This window comes from Mustela putorius, unplaced genomic scaffold (assembly GCF_011764305.1).
Source record: "Mustela putorius furo isolate JIRA1106 unplaced genomic scaffold, ASM1176430v1.1 tig00003845_pilon_pilon_pilon, whole genome shotgun sequence".
Taxonomy (NCBI): domain Eukaryota; kingdom Metazoa; phylum Chordata; class Mammalia; order Carnivora; family Mustelidae; genus Mustela; species Mustela putorius.
In genome coordinates, this window is record NW_025421998.1 from 27,429,820 (window position 1) to 27,451,080 (window position 21,261).

Sequence of the window (21,261 nt, forward strand, 5' to 3'; positions counted from 1 at the left end):
TCCTGTAGCAAGTCCCAAAAGGAAAACAACACGGGTGCAAGGCTTGTTGACTTGTGCTTTCCCCCTCCTGTGTTTGCTAAAGCTGCCACCCTGCGGGTCAGTTGTTTTGTGTGTATTTGTTTTGTTTTGTTTTGTAGGCTTTCTGCATAAAACTTTATGGTTAGGCCAGGCTCTAATGTCCTGCAAGTAATGGGTTTCACCTAGCCGCCTTCCTGTTCCCAGCAAGGTCCTGAGAGTTTGCCAGAAAAATCCCATAAGAAGGCACTGTGCTGTTGAGTGGCACTATTTGACCCTAAATGCTTTCCTCCAATCTGGTTCTGTATCATAGATAATAAAACATTCTTGGACCTTCTAGCATATGATAGCCTCCTCCTCAGGAGCATACACTGAGGCAAGTTTTCTGCTTTGGTAAAATCCTTTTGGTAATTTCAATAGATAATCAGCAAATATGTGGTTCCTGAGTGGTAAAAGGAGTAGCTTATTATAATTTTTGTTTTCAGTTTGGATCCAATCAAGTGACCAAAAAATGAAACAGTGGGTTAAACAGGGGATGTTCAATATAAACCATGATGAAGTGATGACAAGAGAGTAAGTATGACGAAAGGAAGCCTGAGGAAGGAAAACCCTAGGAGGGGAGATTCACACCTCACTAGAGAAAGTGTGCTTTCCCACCACTGGATGGAGGAGTAACTTGTGCTGTTGCCAGGTCTGAAAGGGGTTCACTGTCCCTAGGCAAGAGCAGTAATGCTTGGGCCCACAGAGAAAGTCATGTATGCACGGGGCATCAGGGGAACACTTGAACAGATGCCCTGTTGGAGAGGCCTCCCTCTACAGAACCTAGCATGCCTTCAGGGTGTGAACTGGGTGGTTCTGTGGATGACCAGCCCACTGGCCCCGCATGGTGAGGAAAGGGAGCAGGGGAGGCAGCAATCTGCCCCCTCTGGGGTGCAGCCCATGTGCTCCTGGGCTCCCCTGCTGCGTCTGCTGGAATTGAGAGCTACGGCCAGGTGCTGCAGAAATTTGTGTCCATGGGACACCTCACACTTAGAAAACAACAGGGTCTGGACAATAAAGAAAAAGTACTAGAAACCTGGTGAAGGAAGGAACCAGATTAGAACCAAAGACCACCTCTTCCTTCTGGAATGTTCCTTAGTGCCATCTACTGACAAGGGTTAGCAACTGCCAGCTTAAAGAAAACTGTCTGGGAACTAATTACACCAGCAGACTCCCTTCACCTTTTTCCTACAATATAACCTAGTCATAGGAGTGACATCACATCACCTTTGTCATATTCTATTGGGTAGAAGCAAGTTACAGGTCCCTCCCTACCCCCAACTCAAGGGGAGGGGATGATACAGGGTCTGAGTCCTCAGGCTCATCTTGGAATTTGGCTCACCACAATCTGCATTATTCATAATCACCAAAAACTGGAAATGGTCCAAGTGCCCCTCAGTATGAGAATGGATAAGCCAACTAGGATATATTCATACTATGGAAAATGCCTCAGCAATGAAGGGGGACAAAGTACTAACAAACACACTGCGGGATACAATCTCAAATGCTTTATGCTAAGTGACAGAAGCTGATCTCAGAATCTGCCTACTGTATGATTCCATTTAAACTGTGTTCTCAACATTACAAAACTATTAGAACAGATAACAGGTCAGTAGCTGTCAAGGGCTGGGGATGGGGGCAGAGAGTTGACAGCAAATCACTGTCAGTGGGGGTACCTGTGTCTAAAATTCACAAGATAAATTTAGAATAAGTTTATCAAACAAAAGTGAATTATATTGATATAATATTAAATTCTAATAATACTTTAAAGAAACACACAAAAAAGGTTGAATTTTTTTTTTATTTCCATCAGAAAGAAGAGTTCCTCGTTCCATGTACTACTGTCAGGATTCTGCTGACAGTAATAGAAATGATAACCTCTTTCCTTAGAGATACTTTGACATTCATATAGAAATCATAATTCATAATTAAGACTTAAGTGCAATGGAAATCCAAAGGAAATGTAATTAATTCTACCAGGTGGAGGTTGAGATAAACATCAGAGGAGCTGATGTGTAAACTCAGCCCTGAAAAATAAGTTAGAATTGTCTCAACAAAGAATAAAGATAAGCTATTCAAGCCAAGGGATCAGCATGAACAAAGACATGAGCAAATCATTGAATACAGAGTCTGAGACATGGCACATACTGTTGTGATCGCCTCATTGGTCTCTTAGGGTGAGGTGAGTCATAAAAGTAGGGTGGACCTACCTCCTTTCTCATCCAGAAGATTCTCCTTCCTTAGTCAACCTGAATTTTCAAAGTTTTATTATGAAAAGAACTGCTTCTTTGCAATGTCTCTAGGACATTATCTCATGGGGGTATAGCAGGTGTAGAAAATGTGGATGTAGGGTGCTGGACAGAGGTCAAGCCTGGGGATAAGATGCGGTAGTCATCAGTCAGAAAGCCACGTAATCTGGCAAGCAAGGTATTAGAAGAGACTTAAATTACAGATGAGGAAACCAAAATTCAAATAGGTGAAGTACTGATGGAGGTAGTAGGCAGCAGAACTCAGATTTGAAACTGCATCTGTCTAGTTCAAAGCCTACATTCTTTTCATTATATCATTTTACCTCCAGAACCATAGTGACCTGGACAACGCCTGCGCAGTTAATTAAGGACTGAAAGTGATTGGACCACACGTATACAAGCTCATCTGAATAACAATTGTGATAACCAACATCTTCTAAATGTCTCTAATGATATTCAGCAGTTTGAAAGGTCCACTGGAGAAAGCCAAAGGTTCAAATGAACAAGGATTAATAAATCATAGAGGTAGATACACAAAGATCAAACTCGTTTGTGGTTGTATTTTGTCAATGTCATGGCAGTGAGGTCTCTGCTGTTTCAAGAAGGTAGTAAAATCTGAAGAGATTGAAGGATTAGAGCAAAGGGATGATGTCTATGGAAGGAAGCAGAGGATGAAAGTCAAGTTGAGAGAGTATGAGCGGCGGAGGGCCCAGATTCATGTAGATGATGCCTGTTTAGACTCAGTTATTACCACCATCATTAAACTCTTTATATGGCACTCGATGGTTAACAAAATGCCCTAAGACAGAATGTCATGAAGCAAAGCAAAGTACAGCATAATGCAAAAAACTTACCATGAAGTCCAAGTCTGTATACTTATTGTGCAGCATTAAGAAGCAATTTACCTTCTTTTTACTTTCCTTATTTGTTATATGAGAGTGATTATTCCTCCCTTGTGGGAAGTTAGGAGCTCAAAGCAAAGGAACAAAAACATCTGGCACGTGGCATGTACTCAATACACAGTCATTACATTTATTAAGATTCTTACTGGGATGATCTGATATTCACAATAAGACTGTGAAGAAGATGATATTATTTCATTGCTATGTGATTTTAAATTAGAAGTGACCCTTTATCTCATCTTACAAATGAGAAAATGGGGAATTATGCAGGAAAACAAACTTTCCTGAGGACTCTGGATGGGAGGAAACTATACCTTGTTAATGCTGCTCCAGAATTTTATTCGGGAAATAAAGCTGAATCTACATATTGATCCCTCAATCTACACAGACTACAAAAGTTGGACAAATGTTTCAGGTGTGAAAATATGGATGGACATATAAAAAGCATATTTAACATTTAAATCTTGAGTCTCATATTATTTTTTTCTTTCTTTTCTTCTTCCTTGTTTTCTTCATTTTCTTTCATATTCACCAAAATTATGAATAAAGAGATTCACCATCTCTTTATATATAATCCAACACACCGAGAATCCTGTATTCCTATGGAACTTTTCCACTACTCCTTACCTTTCTCTGCCTCGTTGTTTCATCTACACAAGCAAATTTTCAGGAAAAGATACCCACAACATTAAAGAATTTTAAAAGTTAACACAATAAATGGGTAAAATTTGAGTCTACTTATTTTAAATATATCTCCCTTTGGGAAGTGAAACCTGAGAAAATTCAATTTACCAGACTGGAATAAGCAAGTCATTTTAATTAAGCCAATATTTTAATTAGACCACCAAATTTAGCTCTACGTACATCTGTTCCATATCATGCTCGTGAATTAGCAGTATAGCACGTGATTAAATTTGTAACTAATTTAAGTTGACTACACTAATAAAATTCAAGTTAGTTGTAAGGAGCCAACATATTACTTAATCACCTAATGTTACTCAAATGTCTTCGTGAAAACATTCTTGAAAATAAGAAAAACCCACCAGGTTAGCACATTTTCTCCTAACAGTTACTAAGTTTCAATGAATGTCAAACATATCTTTAGAGTTAGAGAATTTTATTAACATCTTAAGGTGTATTTTTTCAAAAATTCTTCAGATTCTTTCAAGAGAATATTTAAAAGCTGAATCCATTTCACATCATTTCCAACCTAAAGCAGGCTAATGTAGCTACCACGAAACATCTACCATTACCCAGCAGCCATCACATAAGGGAAAGAGATCATCTCTAGCTGTCAGAGTACTATAAATGTGAAAAGTGATAAACTATGAAGACATTAAGTTTTTGGCATGAGGTACAAAAGTCCTCATGTAGAAAGTCTCTTTTTCTTTGTGATGGACTTACACTGTGGATACTGTTCATCATGTTGTCAGTGTCCTTTACATACAGAATTATGTCATAATTTATCTCAAAGCTCAAAGATGGGAAAGGTCATAAAAGTAGCTACTTTTTGTTGCGTACTTACTTCACTATTGGGCTACATTTTTTTTTAATTTATATGTGACTTATATTCTACTTTTAGACTTAAAATGTTCTTATATTTATTTTTTAATGTATTTAATTCTCACGAATGACTATGACTTTGTAATGGGTAACCCTGTAAAATATCTAGTTAAGTTACAATGAAAAAAAAAAAAAAGAAGAAAACTCAGGGATTCGTGAATCCAAAGCTCATACCACTAATCTCTGCACTATTCCTTCCAGTAAGACCTAATTCTTTCTTCATAGACTTACCTTGGTTGATAAGAAGATAAATATCATTATCAGGAACTATTAGTCTTACTGCTCTCCTTGCTCCCTCTTTCCCACCATCTCTTTATGTATAATCCAACTGTTCTCTTCCACTATTTTCCCTCCCAATTTTATTTCCGACCCTTATTTTAAGTTTTCTATCAGTTTTGAAAAGCAAAGAAAGGGGTCATACCAGCAGTGACAGATAATTATCAGTGATAGATACTTACTTTCTCCCAAACTGACTTGCATATTTTATACTTGCTCTCTCATAAACTCCCTCAGCAAACCCATCTGGCAAAGGTCAAACAGCTCTTCACTGGCCAGCCAGAGACTTCATTTCAAGAGTAACTCAAAAATTCTACGCATCAATAAGATATGAAAAATGCTCCAACTTTGTTAGTCATTAGGAAAATGAAGACTAAAACCACAACGTGATACCACCTCGTATGCGCCAAAATGGCCGAAGAAAAGACAATGCCCAGTATTGTCTGCAGAGCAGGGGGGAGCTGGAGCACTCACACTGCTGTAGGGCATGAAATCAGTACAATGACTGGAAAACAGTTTGGTAGTACTTACTAAAGCTAGACATATGTATCCACCGCAATGCATTCATTCTACTCCCAGAAAATACTAAGGAAAAACATAGGCCAATGTTTACCAAAGACATGCACAAGAATGTTCACAAAAACACAATAGCACAGAACTTAAACGACCCAAATAGTCAGCAAAAGAATAGGTAAATGCACTGAGGTATATCTATACAAAGAAATACTACGCAGCAACAAGAACGCATGACCTCCAACTACACACAACACAGATTTATCTCACCACCCTACTAAGCAAATAAAGCTGCGCACACAAAAAATATATGCCATGTGATTCTATTTACATAAAATTCTAAAACTGGCAAAACTAATCAGTGGTGATGGAAGTCAGAATAGTGTTTATCTGCAGGGAATAGTAACTGGGAAGGTACAGAGCAGAGATTTTGGGGTGCCGGTGATGTTTTATTTCATGATCTGGATACTGGTTGTATAGACGTGCTCAATTTGTAAAAATTAATTGTGAGTATGATTTTTTTGATCTATACACTTTTCTGTATGCATTTTGTAAATTAACAAAAAAGCATACCTAAAAAATATCTCTGCTGTCCATGTCATGATGCCTAATTTCTGTTCTAAAGACCAGAGAAGGGTGCCTGGGTGGCTCAGTGGGTTAAGCCTCTGTCTTCAGCTCAGGTCATGATCTCAGGGTCCTGGGATCGAGCCCCGCATTGGGCTCCCTACTGGCAGAGAGGGAGCCTGTTTCCCCCTCTCTCTCTGTCTGCCTCTCTGCCTACTTGTGATCTCTCTCTCTCTCTCTCTGTGTCAAATAAATAAATAAAATCTTTAAAAAATTAAAAAATAAATAAATAAAGACCAGAGAAGTAAAAACAAATATTATTATTTCATCATCAAGCATTTTCAAGAGTGGGCAAATCTACATAATGAAAAGGAAAAAGGTGTGGGAGAGGGTACTTAAAAATTGTATTTTATCAACGCTTCCACTCATTTCTCAAGCTGGACTTTTCAGTATCCTAAACAGAGTTTTACATCAAAGTGGGAATGTAACAAACCCATTCACCAACTCATTAGTCTACACGTCATTTATTCATTCCAAGGTTACTGGACGACTACTAGATTCTAAGCACTTACGGCTCTGGGGGCAGCTCCTAATTCTTCTAGTGCTTGGGCATCAAATGCAAATGCCTGCCAGGACCAGCAGGAGGTGACAGCTGGGCAAGAGTCTGGCCGCACGCGTGAGTGATGGGGATGGTGGAGGACTGCTGCTGGCATGGCCGCTGAGTGAGGGGTCCCGCAGCAACTACTCAGCACCAACTGGTTCTTTTCATGTCACTTCAAGAGGACTCACAATTTACAACGTGAAACCAACCAGTTTTCAAAAGTAGGCTCTTTAAACCAGAACAAACAAGAAACACTGGGACACACAGAGCACAGCTGGGAGCAGAATCAAGCATACGGCTGCCAGTTTCTAACAACTGATTAAACTAAAGGGACATGAATGCTTTACTGCTCCATGAGCCATGAGGAGCTCATTTGCCCTTTAGGTGCCCAACCACGCAAGCACCACATTCATTCTTTGCTTCACTGTGGCCTCGGGGTGGACTCAGGGTTACAATAAAACACTTCATTTAGTACATTATGATTCGCACTTTCTATGAAATACTATGCAGCCATTTAAATGAATGAGATAGGATTATTATGTCCTAGCATATAATGAATGTCCATGAAATATTTTTGAGTTCAAATCAACAAAATCAGAACCTCAAGTGGAGCTTAACGTTTTTGTTTTAACCCATACACGTACCCATGCTTGGAAAATTCAGCATTCAAGTATGATCACAAAGGTGTCACGGAAGAGGTGGGCCAAAGCAGACATGGCAGCACTTTCACGTTGTTTTTTTTTTTGTTGTTATTGTTGTTGATTTTTTCCATGTATTCATATTTTTAAGGGGAAACAAAGCCCAAAGCTCTATAGCAGAGCTCTCTGCTCCCTGTGGATGGCCTGACATCAGCCTCTCCTGCTCTCTCATTTCCCAGGGGCCAATGAGGAAGCTGCTCAACCACACAGCATCACCCAACTTCTCTCTGTGCCTTCCCCTTGCTCACAGCACACAGAGCTGAAGAGAGAGGCTGCAAAGTAGAGAGCCATGATGTAAGTAAAGTGTGTCAGGCAGGCTGCCTTTCTAAGAGCTTTCATGGAATCATCCTCAGAGAAAAAGCAGCACAAGGAAACGTTTTCCTTCCCACCAGATCATGGAAGACGCTCTCCTATTAGAAGTGACAGAAGAGAAGGACCTGAAGGAGCAATCCCTCTCTCGGCAGGCACTTTAAAATACCCGAGGGGTTTGAAACATCACAAAAATAATCGACTGCAAAGCTCCTGGTGAAAGCCCCACACTCACTTTTGATTTGCAGTAAATAAGGCAGAAGAAACAATGTACAGAATGACTGGAGGACCCAGCTGACAAAATGTTATCATTTCTTTTAAAATATTGATTTTGTTTTAAAGATCTCCTAATGCTAGTTTCTAAATAAGTCTTTTTTTTTTTTTAAAGATTTTATTTATTTATTTATTTGACAGAGAGAGATCACAAGTAGGCAGAGAGGCAGGCAGAGAGAGAGGAGGAAGCAGGCTCCCTGCTGAGCAGAGAGCCCGATGCGGGACTCGATCCCAGGACCCTGAGATCATGACCTGAGCCGAAGGCAGCGGCTTAACCCACTGAGCCACCCAGGCGCCCCTCTAAATAAGTCTTGATACAGTGCACTATTAAACCTGAAAGAGCCTTCTTGACCTACTCAAAAGATTTTTGTCTTCCTTTTTAAAGAAGAAGATAATACTGATATATTATCTTTGATAGTTACTATGTTAGTATATATAATTTCCCCTTCCACCATTTAATTTTCAATATTTTAAAACATGAAATATTTCCATTCTCTGCTGCGAAAAAAAAAAAAAACCATAAGGTCTTACTGTAAAGTAATGTCTATTTTCATTGCCATAATTTTCACTACATTTTCAGTACAAAATACATAAACAAGCACCTGGTCCATAGAATGAAAAATGTAGAGTAAGGCCAAAACAAAACCTAAACCTGATTTCATAGGGTGATCTGTATTGCCTTTTAATCACTTATTTGAAATGAGAACATAAAAAATTGCCATAATTTTTAAAACAATAAAACATTTCTGTGTACTTTCACAAAAATGGGTCAGGAAATTACAACCAGGGTTACCCTACAAAACATGTGACCAATAAGGCTTACAAAAATACCTTGTTGTGAGTTATGATCTCGACATTCCTGTTAACTAAAGGCTAGTTTAATATATAAAAATTTCCTGAAAGTACAAATGTGGCATAATACTTGATGCACAGTCTTTGTATACTTGTTCTATTTAAATGGCCAACGCCCACCATTGATTTTTACAAAATTATTCTAAAATGATTACCTTAACATTTTTTCTCACCAACTGTAAAGATAACTGCAATTAAACAAACAGAAATAAACAGGGACCTAACAGAAAGCTCCTGAAAGAATGAATTTAAAAAATCTTTGTGGGGGCTCCTGGGTGGCTCAGATGGTTAAATGGCTGCCTTCGATTCAGCTCATGATCCCAGGGTCCTGGGATCAAGTCCCATCGGGCTCCCACCTCACCAGGGAATCTGCTTCTCTCTCTCCCTTTGCATGCCCCTCCCACCCCACTTCTGTGCTCTTTCTCTCTCAAATAAAATCTTTAAAAAAATTTTTTTTAAATAAAAATCTTTGCTTTTGTGGGTTTAGAAGCTGGGTGTGGCAAGGGCTGGTATTAAACAAAATAATTCATGAAATAAAAATAAACCTATCTCTTCGTGAAAAACATGAAGAACATTAAATGAACAGATCAGAGCTGTGTAAAACAAAATACTGACATCAGTTATATAATTCTACTGGGTGATTTTTTTAAACCTCTAGAAACTCTTACTAGTTTTGCTGGCTACCCAATGGAATTTTACTCTGTGATATAAGCAAAAACCAAAATTTAACTAAGGAACAAATACAAATTAAGTACCTGTCAAAAAATCTATTTGATGTAAAAAAAAAATCCATGTATTCATAACATGGATGCTTTGATCTAGTTTGGATGTTTAGGTATTAATGTCTGAAAAGATATTTTCAATATTTATTGAAAAAACAGAGTCCAAACTCTGTATGTCATATGCAAAAATATGTAAAATATCTAAAAATGTATGTATGTAAAATGTATGAGTGTATGTAGTATGTAAATGTATGGCTCTAAAAGGCAAGAGTCCTGTTATGTCTAAATATAATCTCTTACTGGCACATTATAAAATATTTAACTAGAAAATACAAATTTTCAGTCTGTGAAGTACAAATATGGACTAATTGCTAGGAACCCCTACTTACGTACAGTTTCTAACACATTTTCAAGAGACTTATACCGGATGGAGGGATATGTGTAAACCTCATGACTTTGAAGGCGATAATATCCAAACTTAAATAGCTGAGGAAATGTGTCAAAACTGCACACTGAAAATCAAAGAATGCATTATTGAGAACAGTCGGTGCCAAGCATAGTTGCATGGTTAATTCAGTGTGCATAATTAAAAATTTATCTAGGGGCACCTCGGTGGCTCAGTGCGTTAAGCCTCTGCCTTCAGCTCAGGTCATGATCTCAGGGTCCTGGGATCAAGTCCCACATCAGGCTGTCTGCTTGGTGGGAAGCCTGCTTCCCCTCTCTCTCTGTCTACGTGTGATCTCTCTCTCTGTGTCAAATAAATAAAAATCTTAAAAAAAAAAACTGATCTAAATAGGCTTTCAATAAAAATACACTGAGAAAATACACCCTACACTAAGGACATATCACAGCAATCTACATTCAAATGCTTATGCCCATAAGGATAATCGTATTTTCCCAAGTTTGTGCAAACTTTAGAGATGGCCCACACATTCATCCCTTAATTCCTATGGTTCTCGCCAAAAGGAATGCTGCTTTCTTTTAAGAGGAGAGCTGCTGACAAAGTTTAGAAAGCAGTGACTTCATTTCTCACCCTTGCCTCTAAAATGCCTTTGCTTTGTCTCCCCCAGAAACAGACTCTTAAAACATCTGTGGCGAGGACCTGCAGTGGCCTCCATGAACTGTGAAGGTGACAGACGTCAAGAAAACAGAAACTTGAGCCCTACAGTTCAGCAAGGAACTGAATTCTGTCAACCACCACAAGAACTTGGGATATGACATTGAACTCTGGAAAGACAGTTGCAATCCTAGAGACATCTTGAGCAGTAAAGTCCACTCTGGACTCCTCCCCCACAGAAAATGTGAGATAACAAATGTATGTTTTAAGCTGTCAGATTTTTGATAATTTTTTTGCATCATAGAAAACTAATACAAACAGTAATATATTAATATCGTATTGAAGCCATTGTGTTCTGACAGAAAATTAGGTTGGTCAGTAACAAAAGTGATTTTATTTTTGCAGGAGATCAAGGTCTTTGCCAGTTCTCCAGAAATACATGTTTTATACCTGAACCTCTATTTGCTTTTATCTGAACCTCTACATAAAATATGATTTCCATTTTCCTTGGAAGATATGTAAAACTAGAGGGAGACATAAACGTATTTTATATATTACTCTATACTTTTATAGCATTTCACTACTTAAAAAGGTACTGTGAGGGGCACCTGGGTGATACAGTTGGTTAAGCTTCTGAGTCTTGGATTTGGCTCAGATTGTGATCTCAGGGTTGTGAGGCTGAGCCCTGCATTGAGCTCTGTGCTCGGCATGGAGTCTGCTTGAGATTCTCTCTCTCCCTCTGCCCCTCCTGTTCGTGCTCTCTCTCTCTCTCTCTCTCTCTCTCTGAAATAAATAAGTCTTTTAAAAAATGGTACTGTGGGCCTGTAAGGATACCAGCAGAGGCACACATTCTACTATAAATTTTCCCAGAAAAACAGATAGATGGACTGGAAATACAAAACCAAAATCTCACTGACCACAGTTAGAGCAAAACTGGCCAATGAGACATTTCCATGAGTCCCCAAATACAAGCAGGTTGGATGAACTACCATGAGCCATAAACCACACACGATATTAGTATCTTATAGAGAGAAGAAACCAAGTTTTGATAAACCTGAGGGGAAAAAAAAAAGAACTCTTGAATTTCCAAGTGTTCACTGAGGGTGTAGCATCACTTTAGATCATCAGCTGAACTTGGGAGGAATTCTTGCCAATTCAATCTGTGAGGGATTGCAAGAGGTTCATGGGAAGGACGAAGCTCTGTGAACCCTCAAAATTCACCAGCCCACTTCTCTTCCAAGAAGAAACTGCTGAAATTACAATACCATTTGTCCAAGAAAAAGATATAGAAGGTCAGAGAAAGGGCAATATCCCAATCAAAGATGAGGGGACGATAGCCAGGAGAAGCGTGTATACATAGTTCTCCATATTTTTTAACATGAATGGTGAGTTCTGGAACATGAAGGTCCTAGATATCTATTCTGATCCACACTTCCCTTTTAGAAGTTCAGGAAAACTAACATTACATAATAATGAGCAACAGAGAAAGATCACAGCTAAATCCACTACAGTGTTCTTGTAAGAAAAAAAAAGGAACAGAAAAACATTTGCTACAGATAATGACAGTTTGTCAGAAAATATGCCACAAAATAGGTAAGAAAAAACCACGATTTAGTATTTCAATAGAACTTCGAAGAAATTAAGAAAATCATAGAAGAAATAAACCATAGGCAAAATTAGAAATACCCAAAAATGAGGTGACAGAAGTCAGGAAGGACTTTAAAATAAAAAGGAAAAACAATTTTAAAAATGAATACTAAACTAGAAGGGGCATATGAGAAAAAATGTCCCAAGAGTTTACACCCTATGAGAAGAAAAAGAGGTGAAAATAGAAAATAAAATAAAATAAAATAAAAAAAGCATTTGATCTGGGTACTTGTAAGAAAGGGATCTTCCATTTGTGAAAATGATCTAGCTATTCATTCACATGCTATATATTTCTTGTATTTATATTATATTTCAATAAAATATGGAAAATAATGCAGTGTGAGATAAAAGTGATTCAAGCGAATAGTGGCTTTAATCTTTACTGCCAGAAGACCATGGCTTGTATGCACATTTTACTGAAACTCTCATAAATTCCTCCAAAGACTTTCTAGGTCCCGTGACACTTTTGACTCTTTAAAACTTCTAACTTTGGCGATCACTCCTTTATTTCTGTGCTATCTCATTCTGATTTCTCTCCTAAACCTCCTTGTCATTTTTTCCAAATATCTTTGTGGGTTTCTCTTCCTCCACCAGCCTTTCTGTTCTTTTTTTTCAAAGACTTATTTTATTTATCTGAGAGGGAGAGAGAGACCAAGCACATATACAAGCAGGGGGAGGGGCAGAGAAGGAGGATCTTAAACAGACTCCCTGCTGAGCATAGAGCCCCACGTGGGGCTGGATCTCATGACCCTGACAGCACTGCCTGACATGAAATCAAGAGTCAGATGCTTAACACACTGAGCCACCTAGGCCTCCTTTTTTTTTTTTTTTTTTTTTTTTTTTTTTTTTTTAAGGAAATAGACTTATTTCATTTATTTGAGAGAAAGAGAGAGAAAATGCGTATCTTCCTCCACTAGAAGTTCAAGTATTGGCATTTCTGGGCTCCATATTTAGCTCTTTTCCCTTTTTACTCAAATTACCTTTTTAGGCAATCACATCATGTCTAAAGATCTTAGCTTTCTCTTTCTCTCTCTCTCTCTATCTCACACACACACACACAAAATTTATTCCCAAATCTCTACAATTCTATTTCTGGATTAAATAGGTAATATTATTGTCTTTATTCGGTTACTATTCAGTCACTTTTTAATCTCCTGCATTATAATGACTCATTCTTTTCGCAAAACTGCCCTCTCTGTAGCACTGATGTTGTCTGTCATTTTATAATATTCTTTTCCTATTTCAAGTGATTATAACCTGATTTGCCTTATATTATTCTGTCTGCTCAGTCTCTATTTAGACTATACTCCCTAGACATGTGCTGCCAGGTAAGTAATGAAATTTTCCAACCATATGGATAGAGGGAGAGGGAGAGAGAGAAGGAATAGGATGGACGGTTGGATGGAGGTAGGGAGACAAGGAGAAAGAGAGAGGAGACTCATTCAGGGACAATTAACTACCTTGGGCTCAATAATTCAACCTATTCTGATTACACCCTCTCATAGCATGCAGATCAATTTTTCTAATAACTATACATAGAAATGAAGAAGTTATAACTGAGAAACACTGAGCATTTTTTTAAATGTTTTCACAAAACATACTCTGCCTCCTCAGCTCCCTCTTATTTTTCTTCTCAGTCATCAAGAAATAAAATTGGAATTGTTTTTTAATTCCCTTTAGGCAGCAACATCCAATAAAATGTTGTTATATAACCTTTCCTGCTGAGCAGCTTCACACGTCAGTTCCACACTTCCTTTCCTTTGCTATTGTGATAATACTGTTAAATATCCTCATGATCTTCCAGACTTTTGTAATTGCCTCCTTTAATTTCTCTCTGCCTTTCATCTCTCTCTGCTTGAATCAATCCTAAATATTACTCATGTCATGTCATTCAAGCCTGCTCAAATTCCTTCATGGTCTCTATGCTGTCTTTAGAAGTAACTATAAAATGCCACTCTCTAGCATTAAAATCCTCTGCCAGTTTGCCCCTGTTTTATCTTCTGACACTCCCCCAACCAACTTGACTAAATGTCTGCAAACTTATCCCATATGTGCCTGCCTCTGTGTTTTTTTAAACTAAGTATTTTCCTTGCCTATAATAATGTGTAACTTCTCATTCTCATATAAAATGTTATCAAGCCTCCACATGAAGATTTGAGAATAAATATTCCAGTGTTCTTATTATCCTATTATTCATGAGTTCTTTTCATGACACATGTAGATTTTTTTCCAAAATGCATTTTCAATCACATTGATACTTAGATAGTTACATGAAAAAAATCTTCAATATAATATCTACCAAGACGAACTATACATAGTTCCACCCCTGCCAATGACAATGAGCTTGTCTGGACTCTCACACAGATAATGATGATAAACTAAATATTATTTTAAAATTGGAAATCCATTAAGAGCAAAGACTAGAGAGTTTTTCACTCAAGGAAATTCCCTAATCCATATGGTGAGGAACAGCTAGAACTCAAGCAGAAAGCTATAGACTTACTAGCTTGGAAAGTCAGTAGAGAGACTTAAAGTACCAGGTCAGTGAATCCAAGAGGAGATACCCAGAAATGGAAGGAGGCACCCTCAAACGCATGTATACATTCTTTCCCAAATCCTTGGCTGACACCTGACGGCATGTGCAAGCAAAGCATTAAAAAACACCGTGTGGAAAGTTGAAAGAAGTTTTTGGCTGCCAACCATCACAAGAGATGTTTGAGTTTGAGTCCAGACAAGTAAGCTGCCTGCTAGAATAAAAACCAACTCTCTTTAAAAGATAATCAAGTCTGCAATCTTGAAAATATATGATCCATAATGTCTGGTACACAATAAAAATTACTAGACATGCAGAGTAATAAGAAAATGTGATCTATAGTCAAGAGGGAAAAGCAATCAATGAACACTTACCTTAAGTTGACCCAGATGTTAAAATTAGCACATAGGGATTTTAAAGCAGCTGTTAAAAATATGTTTGAGGGGTTAAAGAGAAATAGTCACCATGAATAAAAATATGGGGAAATGCTCATTAAAGAAATGAAATATAAACAAAATAAGTTTTAGAATTGAAAAGTATATTATCCTATTTGACCATTACTGGGGTGGGCTTAAGAACATAATGGAGATGTCAAAAGAAAGGATTAATAAACCTGAAAATAATGGATAGAATCTACCCAATTGAAATGCAGAGAAAATAAATGGATAGAAATTATCCAATTGAAAAGCAGAGAAAAGAAAGATTGAATAAAAATGAATAAAATCTCAGTTATTTGTGGCACATTGCCCCTCCCCCACATGGACATGTACACACACCCATCTCTGATAGAGAGAAGAGCATGAAACAATATTATCTGAAATAGTAAAGGCCCCAAATTTGTCAAATATGGTACAAAACATAAGCTTTTTATCTAAAAATCTCAATATTTCAAGAAATATAAATATCAGTCTCCCACCACCACCACCACCACTACCACACACACACACACACACAAACAAGCACACTATGGAAAAACTACAGAAAACCAAAAATGAAGAGGAAATCTTGAAAGATAAAGTGATTCCACACAGGGTAATATCAATATGAAAGAAACCTGAATATATGTCAGAAAGTGATTAGAAAACAATCAAGTATTTTTGAAAAGCTGAAAGGAAAAAATAAAAAAAAAGACAAACCTTCTATATCCAGGGACAATACCCCTCAGAAGTAATGAAAACTGAGAGGATCTGCTGTCAATAGGTCGGCACCACAAAATGTAGATATTCTGACTTTGTATATAGGTATACATGTCTGTCTGTACACCTTGTATACATGTAAATGTTCTGACCTTGCACTGGGCTGACTTGCTTTATACGTCTCTTTTTAAAGTTCTTCCATTAGTTCAGCTGTATTATTTCTTTAAAATAATTCAGTGAGTACACTCGATGTGTTTGTGTATGCTCCTTAGCTTTAATCTACAAGTAGAGGTGGTTAGTTAACTTTGAAAATATGCTAATCAAAAATCCTGCCTATAAGGACACTTAGGAGTTGAAGTACCTCAATCAGGGGCCCTCTCAAGAGGCATTGAAATAAAGCCTTTCAGATACTGCTAATTATATATGCACCTGAGTGTTAACTAGTGTAAGGGATATCAGACATAATTTTTTACCAGTAAAATGAATGTTATTCTTTATATATGGCAGCTGAAAATATTTTAGGGTTACTTTATCCTTTCATAAATAGATTATAAGAATCAAGAGCTAAAAAAAATGAATCAAGAGACTGTAGCTGTTTCACTACAGAATATCTAGATGCCTGTTTCATTTTATTTTCAAGATTTTATTTATTTATTTCAAAGCACAAGAGAGAGTGCACGATGGGGTGGGGGAGGGAGGTCAGAGGGAGAAGCAGGCTCCATGCAGAGCATGGTGCCCAATGTGGTGTGCCATCTCCCAGGATCCTAAGATTAAGACCTGAGCTGAAGGCAGATGCTTAACTGACTGAGCCACCCAGGCGCCCTGAGATGTCTGTTTTATCTTTATCCCCTCTTCATGTAGGATTCTGTTTTCTGACCTAAAGAAAGGTAGCAGAGAGTATTTTTTAATTGATCATCAAGCCTGTTTGTTAGTCAATGTTATTTGTATAACAGAATTCAGTTGAGATTTGTTTTCTTTCTTTTCTCTTCTTTTCTCTCTTCTCTTTTCTTTTTTTGAGATTTGTTTTCTTTATACTAACCACCTAGTAGTGGGGTCTGGGGCATATAGCTCTCACCTACTAATATTTTGTAGTTTGTAACCTACCCCATCCCCCAATTCGAACTCAACCTCCTTCATTTCACCTGTCTAAAAAAAGAGAAATTACAAAATCAACAAGTCTTTGCCTATCCTTTGTAAAATACTATATGTCCTAGTCTTGTTTATAGAAATTTATTTTTATATATATTTATATGTACATTCTAATTTGGTGGTTACAGTAATAAAATTTATGTAAGAACACAACAGAGAACACATTTTGATATGAAGAAATATTTTAAAGGGCACAATTAAGTGAATGAAGCTGTTCAGGGAATGAGTTCGTAAAAAATTAATTGATTCACAGGTAATATAGCTGGCAAGGAATTTAAAGGTTTGGAGAGGGGCACCTGTGTGGCTCAGTGGGTTAAGCCTCTGCCTTTGGCTCAGGTCATGATGTCAGGGTCCTGGGTCGGGCTCTCTGCTCAGTGGAGAGCCTGCTTCCCCCTCTCTCTCTGCCTGCCCCTCTGCCTACTTGTGATTTCTCTCCCTGTGTGTCAAATAAATAAATACAATATTTCAAAAAAATAAAGGTCTGGAGAGATCATTTACCTGACTTGGGAAAAACTTAATCAGTATATCACAAATGCATTTCTCTTTCACCAAAGAAAATGCCATAGCCTTTCTTAAAAAAAAAAAAAAAGGTAATTTTAAGCATGAATTTTATTGACATGAATGAAATTATCTTACTTCCAAATGGTATCCAACCCTGATGAAGGCACAAAGTGGGTCAAAGGCTCCAGTACCACAGGTCAGAAGGTGTGTCCTATTGTAGTGATGCAAAACCCGAACATAATTTGCACATTCACTCTAAAGCAGAAAAACAGAAAGAAGAAATTGGTTAAGGTTAAAAAAAAAAAAAAAGTTCAGCCCAGTTTTGATTTCTGTTTTTCCTGACCCCACAAATCTCATGTTCAACTCTCTCTCGGCTGGGGCTACAAGAAACAGTGGAAGAACCAACTGGCGTAACCAAAACACATATTAGCTTTACCACATGAATTATATCTATAATAGGATTATATCATTTTTCAGGTATTCTAGCACATAACTGAGGAGTAAAAATAGTACTGTTTCAGAAATTTATTCAATCACAAAGATTTCCATGGCAATATGCATGTTCCCCTAAGTAATTTATTCCCAATGCTGTTATGTTTTTAAAGTACATATAAAGAAATGAATCACATAAAGTCAGAAAACCAATAATTGGAGAAAGTTTGGCTACCCTTAAAGAAACATATGCAGGCTTTAAGGCATTACAGAGTTTTGATGTTTGGGAAAATAAGTCATATCTTTAAACTTATAAATTTATGCAAAGCACTTTCATAGAGAATTTTCAATAAATACATAGAAAGGTAACCAAGAGAAATAACATTTTACATTTATACTTACATCTTACACGTTTACTGTAAGACTGCAATGCAGAAATCAGCAAACTTTTTTTTATAAAGGACCAGGGACCAATATATTTAATTTGAATGGTCATCTGGTCTCTGTTTCAACAACTTACCTCTATAAATATGGCATGAAATCAGTCATAGACAATCCAAAAATGAATGTGTGCAGCTAGTTTCTAATAAAACTTTATTTACAAAAATAGATGGCAGGCCACATTTGGCCAAGGAGCTCTAGTTTGCCTACATCGGGATTCAACTAAAAGTTTTGTGAGAACAGAATATTTATTTTACACTTCTTCATATTCCCTGGTTACTTAAACACAGTACCAAATACATATTATATGCTTAACAAATCTTATTACCTAGATCACCACATGAGTTTTATGATCAATATGCTGAATGAATGACTAGGAGAAGGAACTCCCAACAAAGAAAAGAACCAGAGAAAATGGCCTCCCCACAGACCTAATGGATATGGACATAAGGAATATGTCAAAAATAGACTTCAGGGTAACAGTTATAAAGACAATAGCTATGCCAGAGAAAACCATTAATGGCAACACAGATTCTCTAAGGGCAGAAATGAGAGCTAATTAGGCCTAACCTAAAAATGCTATATATGAGATGCAATTTAAGCTAGATACTCTAACAGCTAGAGTAAACAAGGCAGAAGAACCAATTAGTGATCTAGAAGACAAACTTACAGAAAGGAAGGAACAGGAAGAGGACTAGAACAAACACCTTAAAGGCCTTGAAAACAGAATTAGATAAATAAACAATGCCATGAAATGTTCCAATGTCAGAATTATTGGGATTCCTGAGGGGGTGGAGAGAGAATATATTTGAGCAAATCCTAGCTGACAACTTCTCTAATCTGGGGAATGAAACAAGCATGCGTGTCCTACATGCAGAAAGAACACCCCAAGATCAAGGAGAGGAGACCAACAACCGGGCATGTAACAGTGAAACTTGTGAATCTTAAAACCAAAGAAACCATCTTAAAGGCAGCTGGGGGAAGAGATTCCTTACATACAGAGGGAGGAACACCAGCATAATGTCAGACCTGTCCACAGAGCACTGGCAAGCCAGAAAGGGCCAGCAAGACATATTCAGGGTACTAAATGAGAAGAACATACAGCCAAGAATACTTTATCTGGCAAAACTGTCATTTAGAATGGGTGGAGAGATAAAGAGCTTCCAAAACCAGCAAAAATTGAAAGAATATGTGACCACTAAGTCAGCCTTGTGAGAGATATTAAGGGGGGGGGGGTGGTTCCATAAAAGGCAGAAGACGCCAAGAGTGATATAGAACAGAAATTTATAGAGACAATATGTAGAAACAAGGACCTCACAGGCAACATGATGACAATAAAATCCTATCTTTCAATAATCACTCTCAGTGTGAATGGCATAAATGCTCCCATAAAATGGCACAGGGCTGCAGATGGATAAAAAGACAGGACCCATCTATATGTCTAAAGAAGACTCATTTTGAATCTAAAGATACATCCAGACTAAAAGTGAAGGGATGGAGAGCCATCTTCCATGTCAACAGACCACAAAAGAAAGCTGGGGTAGCAATCTCATATCAAACAAATTAGATTTTAAGCTAAAGACTATAGTCAGAGATACAGAACACTATATCATTCTTAAAGGGTCTATCCCACAAAAATATCTAATACTTTTTTTTAATATAATTTTTTATTTTTTATAAACATATATTTTTATCCCCAGGGGTACAGGTCTGTGAATCACCAGGTTTACACACTTCACAGCACTCACCAAAACACATACCCTCCCCAATGACCATAATACCACCCCCTTCTCCCAAACCCCCTCCCCCCAGCAACCCTCAGTTTGTTTTGTGAGATTAAGAGTCACTTATGGTTTGTCTCCCTCCCAATCCCATCTTCTTTCATTTATTCTTCTCCTACCCACTTAAGCCCCCATGTTGCATCACCACTTCCTCATATCAGGGAGATCATATGATAGTTGTCTTTCTCCGCTTGACTTATTTCGCTAAGCATGATACGCTCTAGTTCCATCCATGTTGTCGCAAATGGCAAGATTTCATTTCTTTTGATGGCTGCATAGTATTCCATTGTGTATATATACCACATCTTCTTGATCCATTCATCTGTTGATGGACATCTAGGTTCTTAGTGATCCAAAGGGGCACGTGTACTCGAATGTTTATAGCAGCAATGTCCACAATAGCCAAACTATGGAAATATCTAATACTTTAATTGTAGGGGACCTTAACACTCCACTCTCAGCAATAGACAGATCATCTAAGCATGAAGTCAACAAAAATAATAGCTTTGAATGACACACTGGACCAGAGGGACCTCATAGATATATACAGAACATTCCTTAAACATAACCTTAAAACAACAGAATATACTCATTCTTCTCAAAGTGCACATGGAACTTTCTCCAGAACAGATCACACAGTTGGTCATAAATCAGGTCTCAACCAATATGAAAAGACTGAGATTATTCCCTGCATATTCTCAGAACACAGTGTTTTGAAACTGGAATTCAATCACAAGAAAATGTTTGGAAGAAATTCAAATACTTGGAAGTTAAAGATCATCCTCTGCTCAAGAATGTTTGGGTCAATCAGGAAATCAAAGAAGAACTTAAACGAATTCACAGAAACCAATGGAATGAAAACACATTGGGATACAGCAAAGGTGGTCCCAAAGGGGAAATACTATCTATCCAAGAGTCACTCAAAAAAAAAAAAAAAAAATCCATGGAAAAATCTTGAATATACAAACTATCTCTGTACCTTAAAGAACTGGAGAATCAAAAACAAAT

The 21,261-nt window shown here is 37.5% G+C and overlaps 1 protein-coding gene across 1 annotated transcript in view; it reads right to left on the reverse strand.

Moving 5' to 3' along the window:
* Positions 1 to 21,261, reverse strand: part of SEMA3E (semaphorin 3E) — a 252,655-nt gene that overhangs the window by 65,903 nt on the left and 165,491 nt on the right. Inside the window, exon 4 of the mRNA XM_004739629.3 lies at positions 17,735 to 17,854. Coding sequence (XP_004739686.1) covers positions 17,735 to 17,854 — 120 coding nt within the window. The remainder of the gene's footprint in view (positions 1 to 17,734; positions 17,855 to 21,261) is intronic.